The sequence below is a fragment of the Eubalaena glacialis genome, chromosome 15 (assembly GCF_028564815.1).
Source record: "Eubalaena glacialis isolate mEubGla1 chromosome 15, mEubGla1.1.hap2.+ XY, whole genome shotgun sequence".
Lineage (NCBI taxonomy): Eukaryota > Metazoa > Chordata > Mammalia > Artiodactyla > Balaenidae > Eubalaena > Eubalaena glacialis.
This window is the reverse complement of record NC_083730.1, coordinates 92,484,886-92,505,712: the sequence shown is the minus strand read 5'-3', so window position 1 is coordinate 92,505,712 and position 20,827 is coordinate 92,484,886. Positions and strand designations below refer to the sequence as shown.

At 46.8% G+C, this 20,827-nt stretch overlaps 1 protein-coding gene across 1 annotated transcript; it reads right to left on the bottom strand.

Moving 5' to 3' along the window:
* Positions 1–19,564: 19,564 nt before the first annotated feature.
* Positions 19,565–20,532, bottom strand: LOC133075583 (isopentenyl-diphosphate Delta-isomerase 1-like). The gene has a single exon (XM_061169898.1). The coding sequence runs from the start codon at positions 20,469–20,471 to the stop codon at positions 19,788–19,790; it is 684 nt and encodes a 227-aa protein (XP_061025881.1). The 5' UTR covers positions 20,472–20,532; the 3' UTR covers positions 19,565–19,787.
* Between the last annotated feature and the right edge of the window lie 295 nt (positions 20,533–20,827).

Below are 20,827 nucleotides of genomic sequence, written 5' to 3'. Positions count from 1 at the left end.
AAAGAAGAAAAATGGACTTTGGGGGGCAGAGTCACTGCCCCAGGGGTGGGCCCAGAGGATGTTTCCAAGCCATATGGGCCCTTTCCATTTGTAATTAAATCATTCAAGGAGATTGGCCAAGCTGGTATAGTAGAAGGACTCTGAGCTCACCTCTCATGGGTACACCAGAATTGCAACTATTTACAGAACAACCACCAATGAGAATTGAAGAATAAAAACCATATGATCATCTCAACGGATGCAGCAAAAGCTTTTGACAAAATTCAACATCCAGTTATGATAAAAACTCTCCAGGAAGTGGGTATAGAGGGAACCTACCTCAACATAATAAAGGTGATACATGATAAGCCCACATCTAATATCACTTCATGGTAAAAAGCTGAAAGCATTCCCTCTAACATCAGGAACAAGACAAGAAGGCCCACTCTCACCACTTTTATTCAACATAGTCTTGACAGTCCAAGCCAGAGCAATAAAACAAGAAAAAGAAATAAAAGGAATCCAAGTTGGAAAGGATGAAGTAAAACTGTCACTGTTTGAAGATGACATGATACTATACTTAGAAAATCCTAAAGACACCATCAAAAATCTACTAGAGATCAGCAATGAAGTTGGTAAATTTGAAGGACACAAAATTAATTTACGGAAATCTGTTGCACTTCTATACACTAACAATGAACTACTGGAAAGAGACATTAAGAAAACAATCTCATTCACCATCTCATCAAAAAGAATAAAATACCTAGGAATAAATCTACCTAAAGAGGTGAAAGACCTGTACTTGAACAACTATAACAACTGATGAAAGAAACTGAAGACAACATAAAGAGATGGAAAGATAGCCCATGCTCTTGGATTGGAAGAATTAATTGTGTTAAAATGACCATACTACCCAAGAAAATCTAAAGATTCAATGCAATCCCTATCAAAATACCAAGGGCATTTTTCATAGAACTAGAACAAGTAATTTTTAAATTTGTATGGAAACACAAAAAGACCCATAAGAGCCAAAACAATCTTGGGGAAGAAGAACAGAGCTGGAGGAATCATGCGCCCTGACTTCAGACTATACTACAAACTTACAGTAATCAAAAAAGTATGGTACTGGTACAAAAAACAGACGCATAGATCAATGGAACAGAACAGAGAGCCCAGAAATAAACCCACACACAGTCAATTAATCTATGACAAATCAGGCAAGAATACACAATGGAGAAATAGTCTCTTCAACAAGTGGTGCTGGGAAAACTGGACAACTACATGTAAAAGAATGAAATTAAAACGTTCTGTAATACCATATCCAAAAATAAAATGGATTAAAGACCTAAATGTAAGACTGGAAATCATTAAGTTCCTGGAAGAAAACATGGGCAGAACACTCTTTGACATAAAGTATAGCAATATTTTTTCAGATCTGTCTCCTAAGGCAAAGGAAACAAAAGCAAAAATAAACAAATGAGACCTAATTAAACTTAAAAGCAAAGGAAACCATCGACGAAATGGAAAGACTACTTAGTAAATGGGAGAAAATATTTGCAAATGATACGACCAATAAGGGGTTAATAGCCAAAAGATAAAAACAGTTCATACAATTCAGTATCAAAATTCAATTTCTCCTCAGAGAAATGCAAATCAAAACCACAATGAAATATCGCCTCACATCTGTCAGAATGGCTGTCATCAAAAAATAACACAAATAACAAATGTTGACTAGGATGTGGAGAAAAGGGAACACTTGTACACTGTTGGTGGGAATGTAAATTGGTATAACCACTGTGGAAAACAGTATGGAGGGCCATTAGAAAATTAAAGATAGAACTACCATATCATCCAGCAATTCCACTCCTGGGTATATATCCAAAGAAAATGAAAACATTAATTCCAAAAGATACATGCACCCCCAGGTTCATTAGTGGCACTGTTTACAGTAGCCAAGATATGGAAGCCACCTAAGTGTCCAGCACCACATGAATGGATAAAGAAGATGTGAAACACAGACACACACACACATATACATACATATATGTATATATATATACATATACATATACATACATACATACAATGGAACAATACTCAGCCATAAAAAAGAATGAAATTTTGCCTTTTGCAACAACATGGATGGACTTGGAGAGTATTAAGGTTAGTGAAATGTCAGACAGAGAATGACAAATACTCTATGTTATCACTTATATGTGGAATCCAAAAAATTGAAGCAAATTTAGAGAACAAATTAATGGTTACCAGGAGGGAAGGGTGCGGGCAAGATAGGGATAGGGGATTAAGAGGTACAAACTACTATGTATGAAATAAATAAGCTAGAAGGATATATTGAAGAGCGCAGGGAATATTTTACAACTGTAAATGGAGTATAATCTTTAAAAATTATGAATCACTATACTGTATACCTGAAACATATGATATTGTAAATGAATTATACTTCAATAAAAAATTTTTTTAATAAAATAAATAATAAATAAATTAATAAAATACAATAAATGGCATGGCTAAAGAGATAAGATGAATGAGGCAGAATTTGAGAGAGTGAGTTCAGCTGGGCGCAGGTGATTACCGATAAGGTTAGGAAGAGAACTCAGACAGATGATTTCAAACAAAGAGAATTTTAGGTCCGTGAGATCCATAAGTAATTGGATGATACAAATTTAAAAACAAAAAGATGACAGGCAGTTCCATATAAAAGCGAGATGCAAATTGCTTTTTAAAACATTTATGCCACAGCAGCCAGGAGAGACCACAAGGAATGTTTGATGATATTTTAAGTAGCTTTTGTGCTGCTGGATTCTCCTTAAGAGTCATTGCTTTTATTATTTGTCACAAAGACAAGCCACTTAATGCATTTCACAAGATCCATGTGTCAACCGTCCTCCCTCTCAATGTTAAGTCCAAACACACCGTTCCCTCAAACGGCCCTTCCCTTCCATGCTTCCATGATCTCTGACACCACCTGGGGAAGCTTATCGTGGGGCGACAGGATGCTGTGTCCAGATACTCATGCAGATCTAACCAGCCAGACATGGGACGCCTCTTCTCACTGTGCACCAGACCCAGACTGCATGCAGGGAAGTTGTCATCGGAAAGGAGCATTGGGATGCAGAGCTAGTCTGACTCTTGTCCTGCTGAGACATTTAAAAATGAGCATTCCCCATATCTGCACACTCAAGTCAATGCTGACTACTGTGGAAGGTCAGATCTCTCTCTATTTATGGGTGATTTACAGGCACAATGGCCTCTAACTTGACATTCACTTCTAGGAACAATTGTCCACCTGGGTGTCAGATAAAATCGGCTCAACGATATAGTCCAGGAATGCAATAGTGTGTTTTCACACTCAGGCATCTACTACATCTTTCTGAACGAGCGTCAACATTTTTGCTGTAGACATCTGAGTCCGTCCTTGAGAGGCAGCTCCTGAAAAGGCCCCAGGAAGCGCAGATACACAGACACTTGTGTCCAAATCTGGGATGATGATCTAGACAGTAAATACCCAGTTATACTTCTAATTATGCATTTCAGGAATGCCACCGTGTAGTATATCACGCTTTCATTTAAAATAAGGAGAGAAATTGCAGCCTGAGAGTCAGTAACTTCTGGTCCTTTCTTCGGAAAAGTGAGAAGACAGAGAGGCAGCAGTGTCAAGGTGACCCTCACGTCAACGCTGACGAGCACTCAGTGATCTCCAGGAGCCCCGGCTTCTGGGTCTAGGATGGAGGCACCTCAGACTGGACCACCTGAGCTTTCTGGGATGCAGGCCTCCAGAGAGGCCCCGAGAGGGTCCAAGGACCCCCAGGCTGGGGCAGATCAGCTCAGGTGGTGGTTTGCCCGTCTCTGCAGTAAGGAGGGTGCTAGAAGGCTCCAGACCAGTTCTCTTCCCCTGGATCTGGACCCGTCATATGTCAGCTGTTGTTTCCACAGAAGTCAGAGCTCCAGGCCCCAGTGAGTCATGGGGTGACCTGTGGTTCTGCAGCCATTCCTGACAGAAGCACGGAGTGTCTTACAGGGCAGATGTAGGGGCTTGTCCCTGTGGGCAGGTGCTATGGCACCGACTTATCATAGAACTCGTTTCTCCTGGGCTTCCTAATACAGCACGTGCTTTCCCGTCAGACTCTCCTTCAAGTTGAGGCTCTGAACCAAATGTTTGACATGGATGGTGTCATCAGAGGACCCTTTGTCTCTCTGTAAGGAAGACTGGAGCTTGTGGTACCGCCTCTATGAGGGCGTGCGTTCCTGGGCACCTGGACCTCACGCAGGGCAAGGAGGTGACCCAGGAGCACATCCAGGGAGGTCCCCACCCGACGCCACGTGAGGAGCCTGCCCTCCTGAGGTCAGCTCCTCCCGGGCCCCATGGCCCAGGCCTCCAGGCCAGCGTGGCTCAACTGCCCTGTGCCCTGTTTAAAGAGCTCAGGGCTCTGCCTGCACAGTCAGGTCTCCGTGGTGCAGACTCCCTCAGCTCACTCGGTCAGGGAGGGGAGCTTCAGGGTCCATTCTCTCCCACTGTCCAGGCCAGGCCCTCAGGGGTCCAGGACAGGAGCACCCATACCCCATTTCAGGAGCCTCCCCTTCCCAGGGAGAAGGTCCAGCTGGACTGGGGTGCACCCCACCCTTCGCCTGGGGACCTGGCGAAGCAGCAGCCAGCTGACCCCGAAGCCTCCTCTGTGGACGCCAGGGAGGCTGGAGTGGGGGACGCTCAGCACCGCCTCATCCACCACCAGCGTCTTCTTCTCTGTGCCCAAGCGACTCACCCAAGGTCTTAACTCTAACAAGTGTCAGAGCCTGGAATGACCCAGGCAGGCAGGGTCTGGGGTCCCTGCTCTTAGCCTCAGGGCTGCGAGGATGCTGCCTTGACCTCCTCTGGGGGTTTGTCCCTGAGTCCCATCACTCTCCCTGCAGTGCTCAATTTCTGCTCTTGGATACATCACCCAAGAGCATTAACAGAGGCCACAGTGATCCTTCACTGCCTTCCCCCTTCTTTCCCTGCAGGAGGAAGTCCTCCCTCATCAGTACATCTTACATGTGGCTTCTACATCCTTGAGAACTTTACTTTCTAGTTTTGCTACAAAATCCCTTCATTCTGCAGCAAAATTTAACCATATTCATCCTGTTCCCTCCCCTTTTCTCACTGCATTATTCTGTATGGATAACCTTTACTTATAAGACTCAATTCAGGTATCATCTATTATATGAAGCCTCTGCGCAACTGGAATAGAGGCCCTTTTTCTGTCACCAAGTGCTTCTCTCCATAATTCATTCACTCATTTATTCATTCATTAAACATTTATTGAGCACCCACTAAGCGCCTGGCACTGAGGATACAAAGGTGACTGTGGCATGGTCCTTGTCCTTTAGGAACTCCGAGCCATGCACCTTGCCACATCCTATGAGCATCTTACAGTGGACACATGAGCCCACCCTCATGGCCATCGTTTATTCATCCATACATGGTCACATGACTGAGGCCAAGCCAGTTGGAGCTCTTCCCTCTGATTTTCCAAATTGGTATGGTTCTCCAGGGGCCAAGGCTCCATGACAAGAGGCTCTGGGGCTGTGGACCCTGTGTTTCCCGCCACCTGGAGAAGCTGATTCCCTGTGGGAGAGAAGAAGGTCAGCGCAGGGGTGAAGGGGACCCAGTGGCATTCAGTCATCTGGTTCTCAAGGCTCCTGAAGCTCATCTGCCTCCTGCTTATCACCTCCAGGTGATGTTGGCACACCTGAGTCAGGTGGGGTCCAGGTGGGACCAGATGGCACACCCAGCATGGATAACCGAACAAAGCGTTCGTCCAGAGTTATCCTCAGAGGTGCAGGCAGGTGAAGGGGATCCGCGGGGATGCTGAAGCACCCCAGGGACTCGCAAGAGTGGGAAGTCTATCCCTGGGATCATCTGAATGACAAGCGAGGAAGCAACGTTTCTGGAAGCCAGGGAGCGCTGTTGCCTGGGGAGAGCATCCATGGTCAGGGTCTGTGGCCTTAGAGAAATGCAGCCTCTGCCAGAGCCACAGAAACAGGAGAAATACCCCAACTTCCCTCTCCTCCCACCCTTCAATCTCCTGCCAATTCCCCACCCCCCCCCCGCCCCTCAGTGAACCCACCTGATGGTGAGGAAGTGCTTTGAGGCAGAGCTGGGACCAGCTTTCCAGGACAGATCAGGGCAGGGAAGGGTGAAGGGTGGAACTTGGGGGACACAGAGAACAATTAGCTCAGAACCCCTTCTCACTGTCCTTGACCAACACATGCCCCCTTGACCTCTGGCCTTTAGAACTGTGTTTCTGTTGCCTGAAACCAGGAGTTCTGACAATTCAGTCTGTTTCCATGACTGTCTCCCTGTTGGGCTATAATCTTCTCAAGGACAATGCCTAGCCCAGGGCCTGGTATACAGTAGGTGCTCAACATTTACTGAATGGCTGGTTGGATGGACAATAAACTCTAAGGCAGGGCTACGGCATCCTTATAGATGCGACTGGAAGACTGATAACCTTTTGCCTGGTTGCATCACCAGTCCTTAGGTGAAAAAAGCACATTTTGATCTCTTCCAAGTTTTGCTGCAATAGAGCTAGGAAGAGGCTGGGGAAGCTGTCACAGAGCCTCTCTTTTATGGAGACTACTGCCAAGCAGGGTACCGGTCTCTCAGCGTCATTCAATTAATATTTTAAATGAAAGGATAAAAGGGAACCAGTGACTTCCCCATGTCATTGGGAAGCGATGTGCCCCTCCTACAGAATTACCACCCCAGCTGTGACCTCAGAAGGGCAGTGGGTCACCCACATAGCTCCCAGTTTTCCTTGGGAGCATCATGACTCAGTGGCACTTCATTCCATGGTCCCACCTCATCACTAACCAGACTAGATCTCTAAGTGTGAGCCAATCTCAGGTCCTAGACATCAGCCACCTACTTGGATGGTGGACAAACCTACCCCCTTGAAAACAGGTCAGCTGCTCCTAATGCTGCCAGGTTTGGTGTCTGTGCGGCTGGGGAAGCACCGCTGGGGAGCTGGAAACGGAGAGACCGATCCACGCAGCTTCAGGGTGAAATCTGGCAGAAATGCCAAGAGTCTGTGAACAGGTGACCCTGATGCTCCGGGGAGTTTACAGTTCTGTCACCAAGGGAGCATTGATCGTTCTCCAGTTGAGTCTCAGCTCATCAACGTGTCTGAAGATCCCGGTCCCATCCTCCCAGGCAATTCCCCTAACAGTGATTGTGTTTGCTGTGGAAAGTTCTCCAAGCTTGGACAGCCTGTGACCCAGTCTCACACACCCCCGCACAAGGTCAGCAATAGCCTCTAACCCACACTCTGTGTCAGGGAGGATACTTCTGCAGAGGGACAAACATGACTGAGCCCCAGCAGATTTCAGTGGGAACCCACCCGGCACGCCCCACTTTTGTGCATTAAATGAGATGGTTTGAGCTCATCACAGAACCCAAAGCTGAGCTCGGCTCAGGACTGATTCCAAGAGCTGCTGAGTGCTAGGTGTCTCCTCGTGAAGACGTGGTAACCTGGCAATGGTCCCGAAGCCACAAATACCGGGACTGCATTCCCCACCGTGCTTTCCTCTCAACTGTGAGCTGGTCCAGGCAGGAGGAAGTGTGTCCTTCCTCCTCCCCACAGGAGGAAGTGTGCCCCATGGGCTCCACCGCAGCATGGTCTTGTGACTACAGGCAGACAAGCTGCTTTTCCAGGACTGAGAGAGAAGCGGAGAGAGAATGAATGAATGAATACAGAGCCTGTGAACTCAGCTAAGCCACTACTTTCGAATACACTGGAATATAAATCTCTTTTCATCCTGACCAATAACATATCCTACTCTACATATGCAGTCTTTTCTTATCTCAATTTCTAGAAACATATGCCACTTCATCTACAATCTCTCAGTAAAGCACAAAACATAATTATTAAAGTTTCAAACATATTTAATCTCTCTGTAACAAGAGGTCCAAAGTAGGTAAATACTGACTTCTTTAACAATGGTTTCAGTATTCGATCTTATTTTAAAATGATCTAGACATTCAATTAATTCCCATCATTAAACACTTATTTTAACAAAACTCCAAAGTATCAAGTTACCAAAATCTGAAGAAACTATTTTAAGTAGACATACCATAAAACATAATTATTCTTAAAGAGTTTACCTAAAAAGTTTTATCCCATTGAACTCTATTTCATTGCTTATGAAAATATCATCATACCAAATTAATTTTCTTGTTCACAAATTTTGTAACAGAGATAACATGAGCTTATTGGCTTTCAGTAAACCTAGGTACAATAAAAGTTACTTAATGTTGCTGACTCTGAAGGCATGTCTACATTAATAAAACAATAACTTAAACTTGTTTTCTTTCATTAAAGATATATCCTAGAAAATGCAATCTTTTAAAACTTGGGGTTTTTGTTACACTTAGAAATATTTGATTTGTAAGTACTTACTTTTAAAATAGTTAAATAGAGCTCTTTTACACATTAATTCTGATAACATCATCCAGAAGTAGAGACATACCGTATTTATAATGTATGCACAAGCATACGTCTAGATAGACATAGAGATCTCATAGTTTTCTTGTTTAAGTTTTTTTTTTTTTTAATTTTATTTATTTATGGCTGTGTTGGGTTTTCGTTTCTGTGCGAGGGCTTTCTCTAGTTGTGGCAAGCGGGGGCCACTCTTCATCGCGGTGCGCGGGCCTCTCACTATCGCGGCCTCTCTTGTTGCGGAGCACAGGCTCCAGACGCGCAGGCTCAGTAGTTGTGGCTCACGGGCCCAGTCGCTCCGCGGCATGTGGGATCCTCCCAGACCAGGGCTCGAACCCGTGTCCCCTGCATTGGCAGGCAGATTCTCAACCACTGCGCCACCAGGGAAGCCCTAAGTTTTTTTTTTTTTTTGTAACAAACTGGAGTTGGTTTATTTTAGAGTCAAAAATCATACTTCAAAATGTTCTCGTTCTCTCTCTTTTTTTGGGGGGGGGATTTAAATAATTTATTGTATAAAGTTAACTGTTTAATACATGTATTATTTTATTCATGCCATCTATATCATAACTCACAAATAATGCTTTTTATTTGTTTGTTTAAGACACAAACACTACTAGTATTAGTCATGCTTGAATCCAAATGACCATAGGAAACACGGAAGGGTAAACAGAGTTCAGGCAGCAATGGAGGCTCTCGAGTTGGTACTGCCAGCATCTTCTTTCTGCAAGATGAGGTTATGGATTTAATATTTGAATATGTTTGGTTGCACAATCACTCCTCTCTTGATATAAACCAAAGTGTTCATTCAAAAGCTTAGCCCAACTTTTTTTTAATAGTCTTGCTTGAGTTTTAAAAGGCCTCTTTTTCCTTATTTTTATTCAGTTTTAGGTTCTACTAATTGAACCAAGGCTATAGTCTCAGGTGATGTGGGCTGTGATTATATTTCAAGGACATGATAAGCATTATAATTTCTATATTTCTCCTAGGAGTACTTTTGTTGTCTCAGGGTCAGTATTTTAAAAAGATGTTTTATCAAGCTAGCTTTCTCTAACTGCGTTTGCAAAAACCAGTTTTGGAATATCAAAAGGGCCCCAACATGACCAATTTAAGGCTAGGTAAGTAATTTCAAGTATTGGCTTCATGTCAGTTGTACATGAAGACAGCTGGAGTTCCAGGGGGTGGCTGCCTTTCATGGAGCTGGTAGGCTTTAGAAGCACAATTTCCTGTTTTCTTTCAGTTTCAATTTACTGTAAAGAACAAAGATTTCCAATTTTATTCCAAATTTTTAAAAAGATGTCAGCCAACCCAGTTCACTCCAAAGTTCCTTCTAGGTCTTTCCTGCTGAGAGTCCCCTTTAGGTCCCTGCCTAGGAAATCACTGTAGTGTCTTCTAGGCTTTTCCTGCTTAGGATTCCCCCCTAAGTCCTCTTCACCTAGGAAATGTAGGGCCAGTTCAAAGTAGACTCCAGGTGGGTTTTCTTGTATCTTGCCAACTACACCAAGCAATGTTGATGCAAAAAATCAATAACCAAACTATAATAGGAATAGAAAAGAGTTTTATTTGAGCCAAATTGATGAATGGGAGACACAGATTCAAGAAACAAGTGAATTGTATTCCACCTTACTACAAAATGAGGGAGGATATAAAGGCAGAAAAACGCAAAATTACCTAAATTGTTTGTCAAGAATTAGGATTGGAACTGGCAAGAAGTAAAGGTGCTTGTTAAGCAAGGATTGGTTGGGGTCTGAAATGGTTGCATAGTTACAAGGGGAGACCTTGAGACCATAACGTTGCAGCTGGAAGCTGCTAACAGACTGGAGACTGGCTGGTGGTGTCCTTAGTCTGATAGAGTTCAGAAATTCAAGTTCTCAGTGATGTAGGAATGAGTCTGAACCCACACCCACAATGGTCACCCAGCTCCATTTTGGATGCCTGAACCACAGTTACTCCATTTTGAGTTTTTTTAATGCATTCTACCCTTTAATGACTAAAGCATTTGTACAATGCATGTTTAATAGTCCACAAATAGGTGGTTCTAGTTAGCATGAAGTTCAGGTCAAATCTAGTTAGTATAAAGTTAAGCCAGAAGGACTTCCTCATACCTCAGATGTGAAAATGTCATCCATCAAGTACCATGTCAGCAAAACCAGCTTTCATGTTCCTATAAATGTCTGCTTGACCAGAAATGCAGTATAGTCAATCCTTGGTACCCATGGGGATTAGGTCCAGGACCCCAGCAGAGACCAAAGTCCATGGATGCTTAAGTCCCTTATATAAAATGGTGTAATACTGTTGGCCCTCCATATCCATGGATACCGAGGGCTGCCCGTATACGCAGCCAGCCAATCCCAAAGGCCAAGACAACTCTGGTCTCTGTACTTATTTCCTGTTCCTTGATCTTTCTAGACAAGGTCAGATAAGCAACCCCAGCCAATCATGCCTTGTTTCCACGTGGCTGTTTCTAACGTTCTATAAAAAGTCTTGCCTCAAATCCCTCGGGAAGAGTGCTGCCCTGCTTGTGAAGCGCTGTAACCCCCGATCCATGAGTTGTTTCCTTGAATAATGGATAAACTCATTACTAAATTGTGTTATTTTTGTCTTTGGCTAAAAGGGATGTTGCAATTATTACCCAGTCTCAGACAATTTCCATAGAATTTTGCAAAGTTGTGTCACACATGTGCCACTGTTTTCACGCCTGTGTGCTGAGCAGCTGGTGGCACCAGCATCTTATGGTGGGAACATCTAGGTGGCGGGAGAGTAAACATCGCAGTAATTTTCCTCACGTTGTCACATTAGCTGGAACGTTAATAGCCTTGTCACAGTCACAGCTCTCGTTAGGGAGTTCGGTGTCCTTCCTGCAAGAAGGCTTCAGAGTCAGAGCAGAACAGGATCCCTGGTGGAGGCACCTGTGCTCCCTCCGTTATAAATCCCCAGGCCCGACAGCGTGCCCACGCTCGGACTACCAAACACAGACGTGCTGGTGGGAGACCTCGAGCTTCAGTCGAGCTCCTGTAAACTCGGGGGACACAGAGAAGGTCACCCCAGAAACCTGGCACACAAATCCACGTGGGCAAATGATGGAGGAGGGGGAGGAGGAGGAAGCATCCTTCCTGGGGCTGGTGAGGGAAAGGGCAGCACAGAGCGGGAAGCCAGCCCCCCAGGCTGATGGCGGGGCATACGGTCGGTCCCAGCCCCCGGGGCGTCCAGGCCCTGAATCCTGAGCGAGAACCCCTGCAGGACGTCCATCCAACCCAAGCTGCTGGGAAGGCGCTTCCACCCGAGCCCGGTTCTCCCAACAGGACTGAGCACGTGCTTAGCAGCCCGGGCGGCAGGTGTCGTCTGCTCCCGTGACTGTCCCAGACAGGCGTCCACTCGCCGGGTGAAAAGGCCAAAGACAATCCACATCGGGTCACTGAGCCACTGGACCTGTGTTCTCCTTCCCAGACCCAGATTTCGGAGACAGACTCAAAGGCAGGTCTCCTGGGTCAGTCCAGGACCATTTCCTGCAGCTGTGAACCCATTTCAGACAAAATCTCTTACATCAGTGGAAGACAGCAGCACACGCCACCCCGAATATGCCCTTTGGTACACTGATTATTTGGAGCTGTTGGCACTGGAGGAACAGCAAATGCAGGAGAGGCTTTCTCTGAACTCCCTTATCTGCCTAAAGTCACATCCTCCCAGGAACTCCGCTGTCACAGATCCCCTCCTGGAAGGCTCACCAACAGGGAAGGTTGGCTCTTGTTACAGGAGTGGAGACACCACATTCTGACAAACTTGTCACAAACTATCCTCCCATTTATTCTTCCAAGGGCCCTGTCATCTTTCCTAAGAATCCTTCACTCTCCCCTAAGAGGTCTACATCCCCCTCCCCTTTCCCTATTAAGATGATCTTAGACACACCCCTCCCTGCATTGCAGGCTGCAGCCAGGAGGGCTTCAGGTACCTTCTGACAGTCAAGGTGTCTGAGGGCCCCCAGGTGAGGACTCTCAGGTGAGGATTCTCAGGTGAGGGCCCCCCAGGGGAGAACCCAGAAGAGCTGCCCAGGGGGTCTGAGTCCCAGGACTTGAGGGCTGCCACACCCTGGGCCACGGGGCCAGCGGACAGGTTGATGGGGCCCCTGCACCCACCCTCAGACCTTTGCTCTGCCTGAGGGATGGAGCTGACGTGTCTCCAGAGAACGGAGTTTGGACCTGCTCCGGCACAGCAGTCAGAGGACCCCCGGGTCCCCGCAGCGCCCTATCCTCCGTCCCCCCCGGTGCACTCAGGGCCGGCTGTGGGGCAGGAAGCAGGTTTCATCCGTGGTCACACCTGCACGAGTCACCAGGTGAGAGGCTTTGCAGGAAAGGCAGCCCCGAGGGTGGGTCTGAGCCTCCCAGGGGCCCTTCAAACCCTGCTCTGTGTGTCACCCGAGCTGAGCCCAGGGATGGAGGGCGGTGTGTTTCCTGCTCTGTGGCCGTAACTGCAGGTTTGAGCTGCAGAAGGAGGCGCTGAGCCCCCGGCGGGAACCATGCGGCTCCTCTGTGGAGGGAGGCTCAGAGGCCTCCGGAACGCAGAGTGGGCCTCCTGTCTCCAGCCCAGCCCGAGGCTGCAGGCGCCAGGTGATCGGCTCCCTGAACCCGCTGCTTGGGGGCTGCACGTCGAGGGACCGCAGAGCCCAGACTGCAGGTGAGGACGCGGCCCCTCCCTGCAGCGGAAGGTCTGCGCAGCAGCTGGAGGCTCGGAGCGTGCAGAGCACACGCAGATCCCAGCGTCCGGCAGAATCGTCTTCCCCCCTAACGGTCCCACCCGAGCTGTCAGAGCGGCCCCGACGCCTGATCTGAGGGGCGATGGGGGTGTTGGCTCTGCCCCCCGAGGCTGCGGGAGGGAAGTGGGGGGAGGTCTGCGGGGAGAGGCGGCAGCTGGAGCGGGAGCCCTGGGACACGTACCTGCTCTGGGGCCAGAGGCAGCAGCTAGGGGGGCGGTGCGCAGGGGCTCCGCTGGGGGACAAGACTCAGGACAGGCAGGAGCCCTGGGGGTGGAGGATGGGGCAGCGCCACCTGCAGAGCTGGGCTGGGCGAGGGCTGAGGACGGCTGGCCTGGGCTCAACTCCAACTAGACACAGCTGACCCCAAGTTCCTGGACAACAACTCGGGCAAACGTCTTATTGTTCAGGTTGTGTGCAGCTGGAGGACATGCAGGTGTTTCATCGACGGCCTTATCAGAGGAGGCAGGTGAAGCAGATGAGAGTATTACCCACGGTTTCACAGGTGTCGGGTGGGAGCAGGGCCCCTGCCCAGGAAGGTGACACTCTGCCCGTGCTGCGCTAGTGCGCAGAGATGTAGAGATGGCCGCGGACATGCCCCGTCCTCGGAGGGGCCCCCAGCACAGCCCCGCAGCCCCCCTGGGAGCGGATCCAGCTACCCGGGTGGGGGTCATTGTGCTGGATCCCCCGCATTCCCACCGGAAGTGATCCCGGATCCTGCTCTCTGCTGGTCGCAGTGATGTCAACACAGGGCACAGAAGGGGGGGATGCGTCCTCTGTCCCATCAGCCTCGCTGTCATCTGGCCATAAACTGAGTCAGTGGGATTTGGTCACGGGGAGTCAACTCTCTATGGAGAGAGCGTTCCATGAGGCCAGCTGCCTCATCCTCTGAAAATACTGGTTTCTAGGGTGTTCCTACCAGGATGCAGTTTGGAGTATTTCTGTCTTTTTATTTTTATGACACATCCCACTGGTCCCATCCTGTCCTCCAGAATATGGCAGGCCTGCACAACCGGACAGCCTTGTAAATCTTACAAAGCCATTTCTAACCCTTCATTTTCCTCCCAGCCTCACTCCCAGAGTGGAGGTGGGAAGAGAGGTTTTGATGTTCAGACAGGTTAGGTGTTTGTCCTGGGCTGGAGGTGAGTGAGGGGCAGGGTGAGTCTAGAGCGCCCTCTTGCCCTCCACGAGGTCTGAGAGAATAATTCTGTCCGCAGCATCACGCCTGGTTCATGCCTCCGCCCCCTCCACGCCCCCGCCAAGGCCAGAGAAATCAGCTGGGCAGGACCGGGGTCCCCTGATCCCCTCTCTTTCCCCTGCAGTCATACTCCTGTGAGTGGTTGCACCATCACCTTGGTGTGCATTTAGCTTCATTTACTTCACTATTTTTAAAGGGCTTTGCCTTTTGATTTTTATTGCATAAAATAATAGCAGGTACCAAACTAAAAGTCATGACCCAGGGTCCATCCAGAGTCGCAATGCTCCCTCAGTCCCCCTCCCCTCTCTCCCTCTTATTATTAGTGTCTAATGATGCCCTCGTTGCTCCTTTTTAAAAAATGTAAACATAGTTAACAATATTACATTATCTAACAAAAGTTCCTGGAGCTCACTTTGTAGAAAGATTTATTTTTCCTCTTTCCAGTTAAGAGCAGCACAGAAGGTCATCCCTCGGCTCACCTGTGCATGCTGGTGGGCGTGTGGGTGTCTCCTGTCATTTTCTGTTGCGAATACAGACATGCCTCATTTTACTGCACTTCACGGATACTGTATTTTTTACCCGTTGAAGGTTTGTTGCAGCCCTGCGTCCAGCAAGTCTACGGGCGCCATTATTCCAATAGCATTTGCTCACTTCATGTCTCTGTAGCCCGTTTTGGTAATGATGCATCACATAAAGTGAGTTGATAAAGCAGCGGCGGGGTTTGAGAGGAATGACTCCAGTTTTGAAAGAAGTCCCACCGTGGGTAAAATGCTATCAAACGGCGCTGCATGCTGCAGAGAAATCATTCGTGGAAGGAAGAGTCAACTGATGGGGCCAACTTCACTGCTGTCTTATTTAAAAGACTGCCAAGCCACCCTCACCTTAGGCAACCACCACCCTGATCAGTCAGCAGGCAGCAATATTGAGGCAAGACGCCCGCCAGCAGCAAGATTAGGACTCGCTGAAGCCTCAGATGATGGTTAGCATATTTCAGCAATAAGGAGTTTTTAATTAAAGTATGTATATTGGTTGTTTTAGACGTAATGCTATCGCACTTAGTAGACTGCAGTGTAGCGTGAACACAACTTTTGTATGCGCTGGGAAGCCAGAAAGTTTGCATGACTAGCGGTATTGCTACATCGCGGGGGTCTGGAACCTTCACGGTGTACGTGTCCTGCACGTACATGTTTTCCGAATTTTAACCAATGAAAGCAGCAGCCAGCATCCCCAGGACTGCCTGCCTGCGGGGTCGGGACAGGGGCTCCTCCACACCGTCCAGAATCTCCTCAGCTCGGGGTGGAGCCTCGGAGGACGGGCCCCTCAGATAGCACATCCCTGGGGCAAACCGGAGACAGGCTTTGCTGTGGCTGCTGGGTGAGAGTGAGACCGCAGGACCTCCAGAGGAGGCGTTAGTTGGAGGAAGAAGTGTCCGGGCTCAGGTGACCAGGCCAGGTTTTCTCCTACCTGTGATGAGTCCCATCAGGGGCAGGAAGCGGGCCTCGGGGAGCCTGGGGGAGGGGCTCTGTCTCAGGGGAGGTGCCCAGAACACCCAGGGGCACCTGATGGAGCCCCAGGCAGCGGTGACCTGGACCCTCAAGGGGCTCTGGGCCTTGGTGCCCCAGGAGCTCACTCTCCAGGGGCTGCAAAGCGTTTCCCACCTGCCTTCTGCCCAGCGCTGCCCATGATAGCCTCTGCCTTGGGGAGCGGGCTGACTTGCAGTTTGCAGACAAGACCCGGGGTAGCTGCTCTGACCCCATTAGGAACCCAGTATTCAGCCCCAAAACACCTCCTACTGGTATTTTAGTAAAACTCCCCAAAGGCACAAACCCACATAGAGGCCCACACAGGCTGGGCCCACTTACAGGTCCGTGGACCTCTCCAGTTGGAGACGAAGTGGTTGTGAATCTGCCCTCTGTCGGAGGTGGCAATTTATATTAGAACTTTGATGAATCATTCAAAAGTTTCTTAAAAGTATGACTTTCGTAGAGTTTACTGAACTTTCAGGACATTAAATTCATGTGTTTTGCATAAAAAGTTAATATTAATAAAAAAGGATGCTAGAATTGCTAAAATTAAGAGTATTTCCTAAGAACTGAGTAAAGTTAACTTAATTAATTCAGTAGGAAGCATGGAAATCAAGCTGGAGATATTTCGGCTTAAGGACAACACATTTAAAGACTTATGAATTATTTATTCCTTTAATTTGCCCTCAAATGCAACCACAAATTTACACTGTTAGATTTTTAATGAATATTAGTTTCTAAAAGTAAACTTGTGGTGGCTCTGGTTTTCCAATGAAAGGGAGGGAGGGAAGGAGACGGCGTTTCTCAGGCTCTGAGGGCCCTGACTTCTGGGGCAGGTCCTGGATATTCAGGTGCCCGGGGCAGGAGGACCGAGGTCAGTGTCTGTGGGGGCATCAGACAAAGGGCAGCCATGCCCTGACCCAGGGAGGAGCAGGAGGCAGGCGGACATGAGGGCGGCAAAGACGCCCTGGTGTCAAGCCTGGTTTCAGGCAGCCAGTTGGCAGGGAGTCTGGCTCTGAGACATTTGGGGTCTAGGAGGGGCAGGCAGGGGTGCGGCAGGCCGGGTGCAGGAGGAGGGAGGGTGGAGCTACCCCATGCCCTCTGCCCTGGACTCTGCATTCTCCCCTCCATTCACCTCCCCACCCTCCACTGCCCTGCTGTCTGAGGGGCTGACCTCCGATCTCCATGGACAGCGTCCCCGGGCTCCCCGCCCGCTGGCTTCTGCGGGGTTTGGACATCAGGGCTGCCAGCAGGAGGACGGAGGGAATGAGGAGGGGAGCTGGGCGTTTATCCCGGCCCCTCCCTGCTCAGGGCTCTGGATTTAGGTAGGTCACCCCCACACACACACAGGCGCATACCTGCTGTGCCCCCTGGGCCAGGCTCTGCTGACGTGAAGTCCAGGAGCTGGCGGACCTAGGAAGCCAGACGTGCTCCATAGAAAATGCAGGGTGAGGAGGGGTGACCGGGAGGTGACCGAGGAGCAGGGGGCCTCCCTGCGGAGGGGACAGTACCTCTCTTAGAGCTATACAAATGAGTAGTTTTAGGGTTATTCATGGAAGAACGGTAAGAGAAACGAAGCTGAACAAATAAGTAAGAGCAAGCAATTCTACCCATAGGGAATCTATGAAATAAATTACAGGAAAATTATGCCCTGAAGTGTTGAGCAGTAGTTACTAAAAGTAGTGAGGTGGTCCTGTGTGCACTGAAAGATTATGTATGCCTGTATGTTACCTATGTACACATATATACACAGATCACACACATTTATATGTTCTGTTTCATGTGAATATAGAATAACTCGGAAAAACTATGCATTAACCTGTTATTTTTTCCCAAAATTTTTACTGTAGTAAAATATATATAACATGAAATTGACTGTCTTAGCTGTTTTTAAGTTTACAGTTCAGGGGCATTAAGTACTTTCATATTATTGTGCAGCCATCACGACCGCCCATCTCCAGAACTCTTTTCATCTTGCAAATTGAAACTCTGCCCATTAAACAATAACTCCCCATGACTCCCTCCCCCCAGCCTCTGGCACCCACCATTCTACTCTCTGTTATTAGGAGTACTGCTTTTTTTTCGGCCATGCTGCACAGCTTGTGGGGTCTTAGTTCCCCGACCAGGGGTCGAACCCATGCCCCCTGCAATGGAAGCACAGAGTCCTAACCATTGGACCACCAGGAAATTCCCAGGAGTACTGCTTTTTAAAAAATAATAATCCTATAATACAAGTGAGATCATGCAATTTTGACTTTCTGTGTCTGGCGTATTTCACTTAGCATAATGTCCTCCAGGCTCATCCATGTTGTTGTAAATGGCAGGATTTCTTTCTTTTTTAATGCTGAATAACTTTCCATTATATATTTGCAATGAAAAATATACAACATTTTCTTTATCCATTCATCTGTGGACAGACATTTAAGTTGTTTCCATGTCTTGGCTGGTGTGAATAATGCTGCTATGAACATGGGGGTGCAGACATCTCTTCTTGCAGACACAGTGATTTTATTACCTCTGGGTATATGCCCAGAAGTGGGATTGGTGGATCATAAGGTATTTCTTTTTTTTTTTTTTTTTTTTGTAATTTAGTTTTGTTTTTATTTTTCAATAAAGTTACTATCAGCTACACAGTCTTGCCTGAAATTAACTGTTCAGGGTTAACAAATGGATTTTTCTATTGAATTTATAAAACATTTAGCTTTGTAAGAAACAAATTTTTATCTTTTTCTTCATTACTAATACACAGCATTCAAAGATAACAAAGCTGTCTTAAGATTTCAAATCTGAGAAGTCTATGGCAAGAGTTTAAAGAAGTACATTAGTCAAAGTGTACTTTAAATATGAATACACACATATTCCATAACCCAAATGTATTTAACATGAACGGTAGCCTTTCTTTTTGATAATTTTCCCCCTACAACACGGCCTGACTCAGCAGAACAGTGGTTCTCAACTGTGGGTGACGCTGTCCTCGAGGAGACATTCGGCATCTGGTGTCATTGGGGCTGCCATGGGGGGAGGGGTGCCAACAGCATTTTTTTATGTAGAACCTGGGGATGCTGCTAAATCCTACAACACAAAGGATGAGCCCCCAAAAGAATTATCCAACCCAAACATCAGCAGTGCCAAGGTTAAAATACCCTGTTGTAGAGTATGACCCAACTGACCCAAGCTCCATTTTATAAATAGCCTGTCTGTTCCCAGTAACTCTGAAAACCACAGGCTTTGCTAATCAGCAACGATTATTTAAATGACTTAACCTAGCCAATGTCATTACCAAAAACAATGTTTGACTTTAAGTATCAAAATACTTCCAGAATGATTAAAATTAACAATGACAGAAATCAGGATATATACCATTTAATTCCCTTGAACCTGTTCTATATTAATCTCAATCTGAAAAGTTAATTTGAACTGTTTTGAAGTAGATAAGCAAATAGTTTTCCATTGCACATTTTTCTGGACTATGATAAAAATTTAAAGATATGTCAAGCACCTGGCAAACAGCAAAGTGCTCTACAAGTCTTCTGAAAATGTTTATCACAATATATAAAAAAATGAAGAACTTCACTTATTTGTTCAAATTTGTCATAACCATGTGTTTAGATACGTTAAGTTTATTTGCTCTTTTTATAATAATCTCATAAATATTTTTTATAAATTGCAGTTAACATATATGGGTTATATGACACAAATCAAGAATTCTTTTCCACACAAATTCTGGTTGTAAAGTATCAGTATTTCCAATGAGAGTTCTAATGGGGAACCATGTTTTTAAAAAATTCATCTTAAGTTTACTAAGTAGAGAAATTCTTTAGTACTTTAGTAATCATTCATCTCCACATCTACATTCTGTGTATTTTCTCATGGTCAACAAACTGATTCAAATGACTTAAGTTATCCCACCACCTAAAGAGAAAAGTATCTGCAATAATTTGAAACCACGGAGTTATCTTAATTTCACCATGGGCTGCCTTTTCCAGAAGTTCTTCTAGTTCTTCCTTTGATACGTAACAATAGCTTTTAATCTCATTGGGATCTGGATTCAAGGTCACGTTCTTCTTCACAAACAAAATGTAATCAATTTCATGTTCTCCCCAGATACCATCAGATTGAGCCTTGTAATGAATTCGTGTTAGATAATTAATTTCTTCTGGAGGAACCTCTTCCATGGGAATTCCCAATTCGGCCTTTAAACGCCTCTGTGCTGCTCGCCTTACTCCAATTGCATTGTTTTCTTCAAGCTCTCGTGGATTATTTAAGGGATGACTACAGCAAGTATTCGTAAAACAACCTGGAAAGGTAATTTTAGCGTCTGATCTCTGCTGCAGCAGGAGCTTATTTTCAGTGTTGAATAAGAAAACGCTAAAAGCTCGATGCAATAATCCTCTCTCGATGTTCTCGTTCAGATGGCAGTTCTTCTTGGTCTCCGCCCCGATCCTCCGGTCGTTCTCGTCGATGAGGATGCACATCTCCGCCAAGAGCTGCACTTGCCGCTCGTCCAGCTCGTCAGTGCTCACCTCGGGCATCGCGGCCCAGCCTGCGCGCCGACCCGGGGACCTCAGAAGACGACAAGCAGCGAGACGACACTCCGCCGCGCGCCCATAAGGTATTTCTATGTTTAATTTTTTGAAGAACTTCCATACTGTTCTCCATAGTGGCTGCACTAATTTATATTCCCACCAAGAGCGCACAAGGCTTCCCTTTTCTCCACACCCTCACCAACACTTGTAATCTTTTGACTTTTGATAATAGCCATTCCGATGGGTGTGAGGTGATATCTCACTGTGGCTTTGATTTGCATTTCCCTGCTGATTAGTGATGTTGAGCGCATTTTCCTGTACCTGTTGGCCATTTGTATGTCTTCCAATAGTGCTTATCTCTG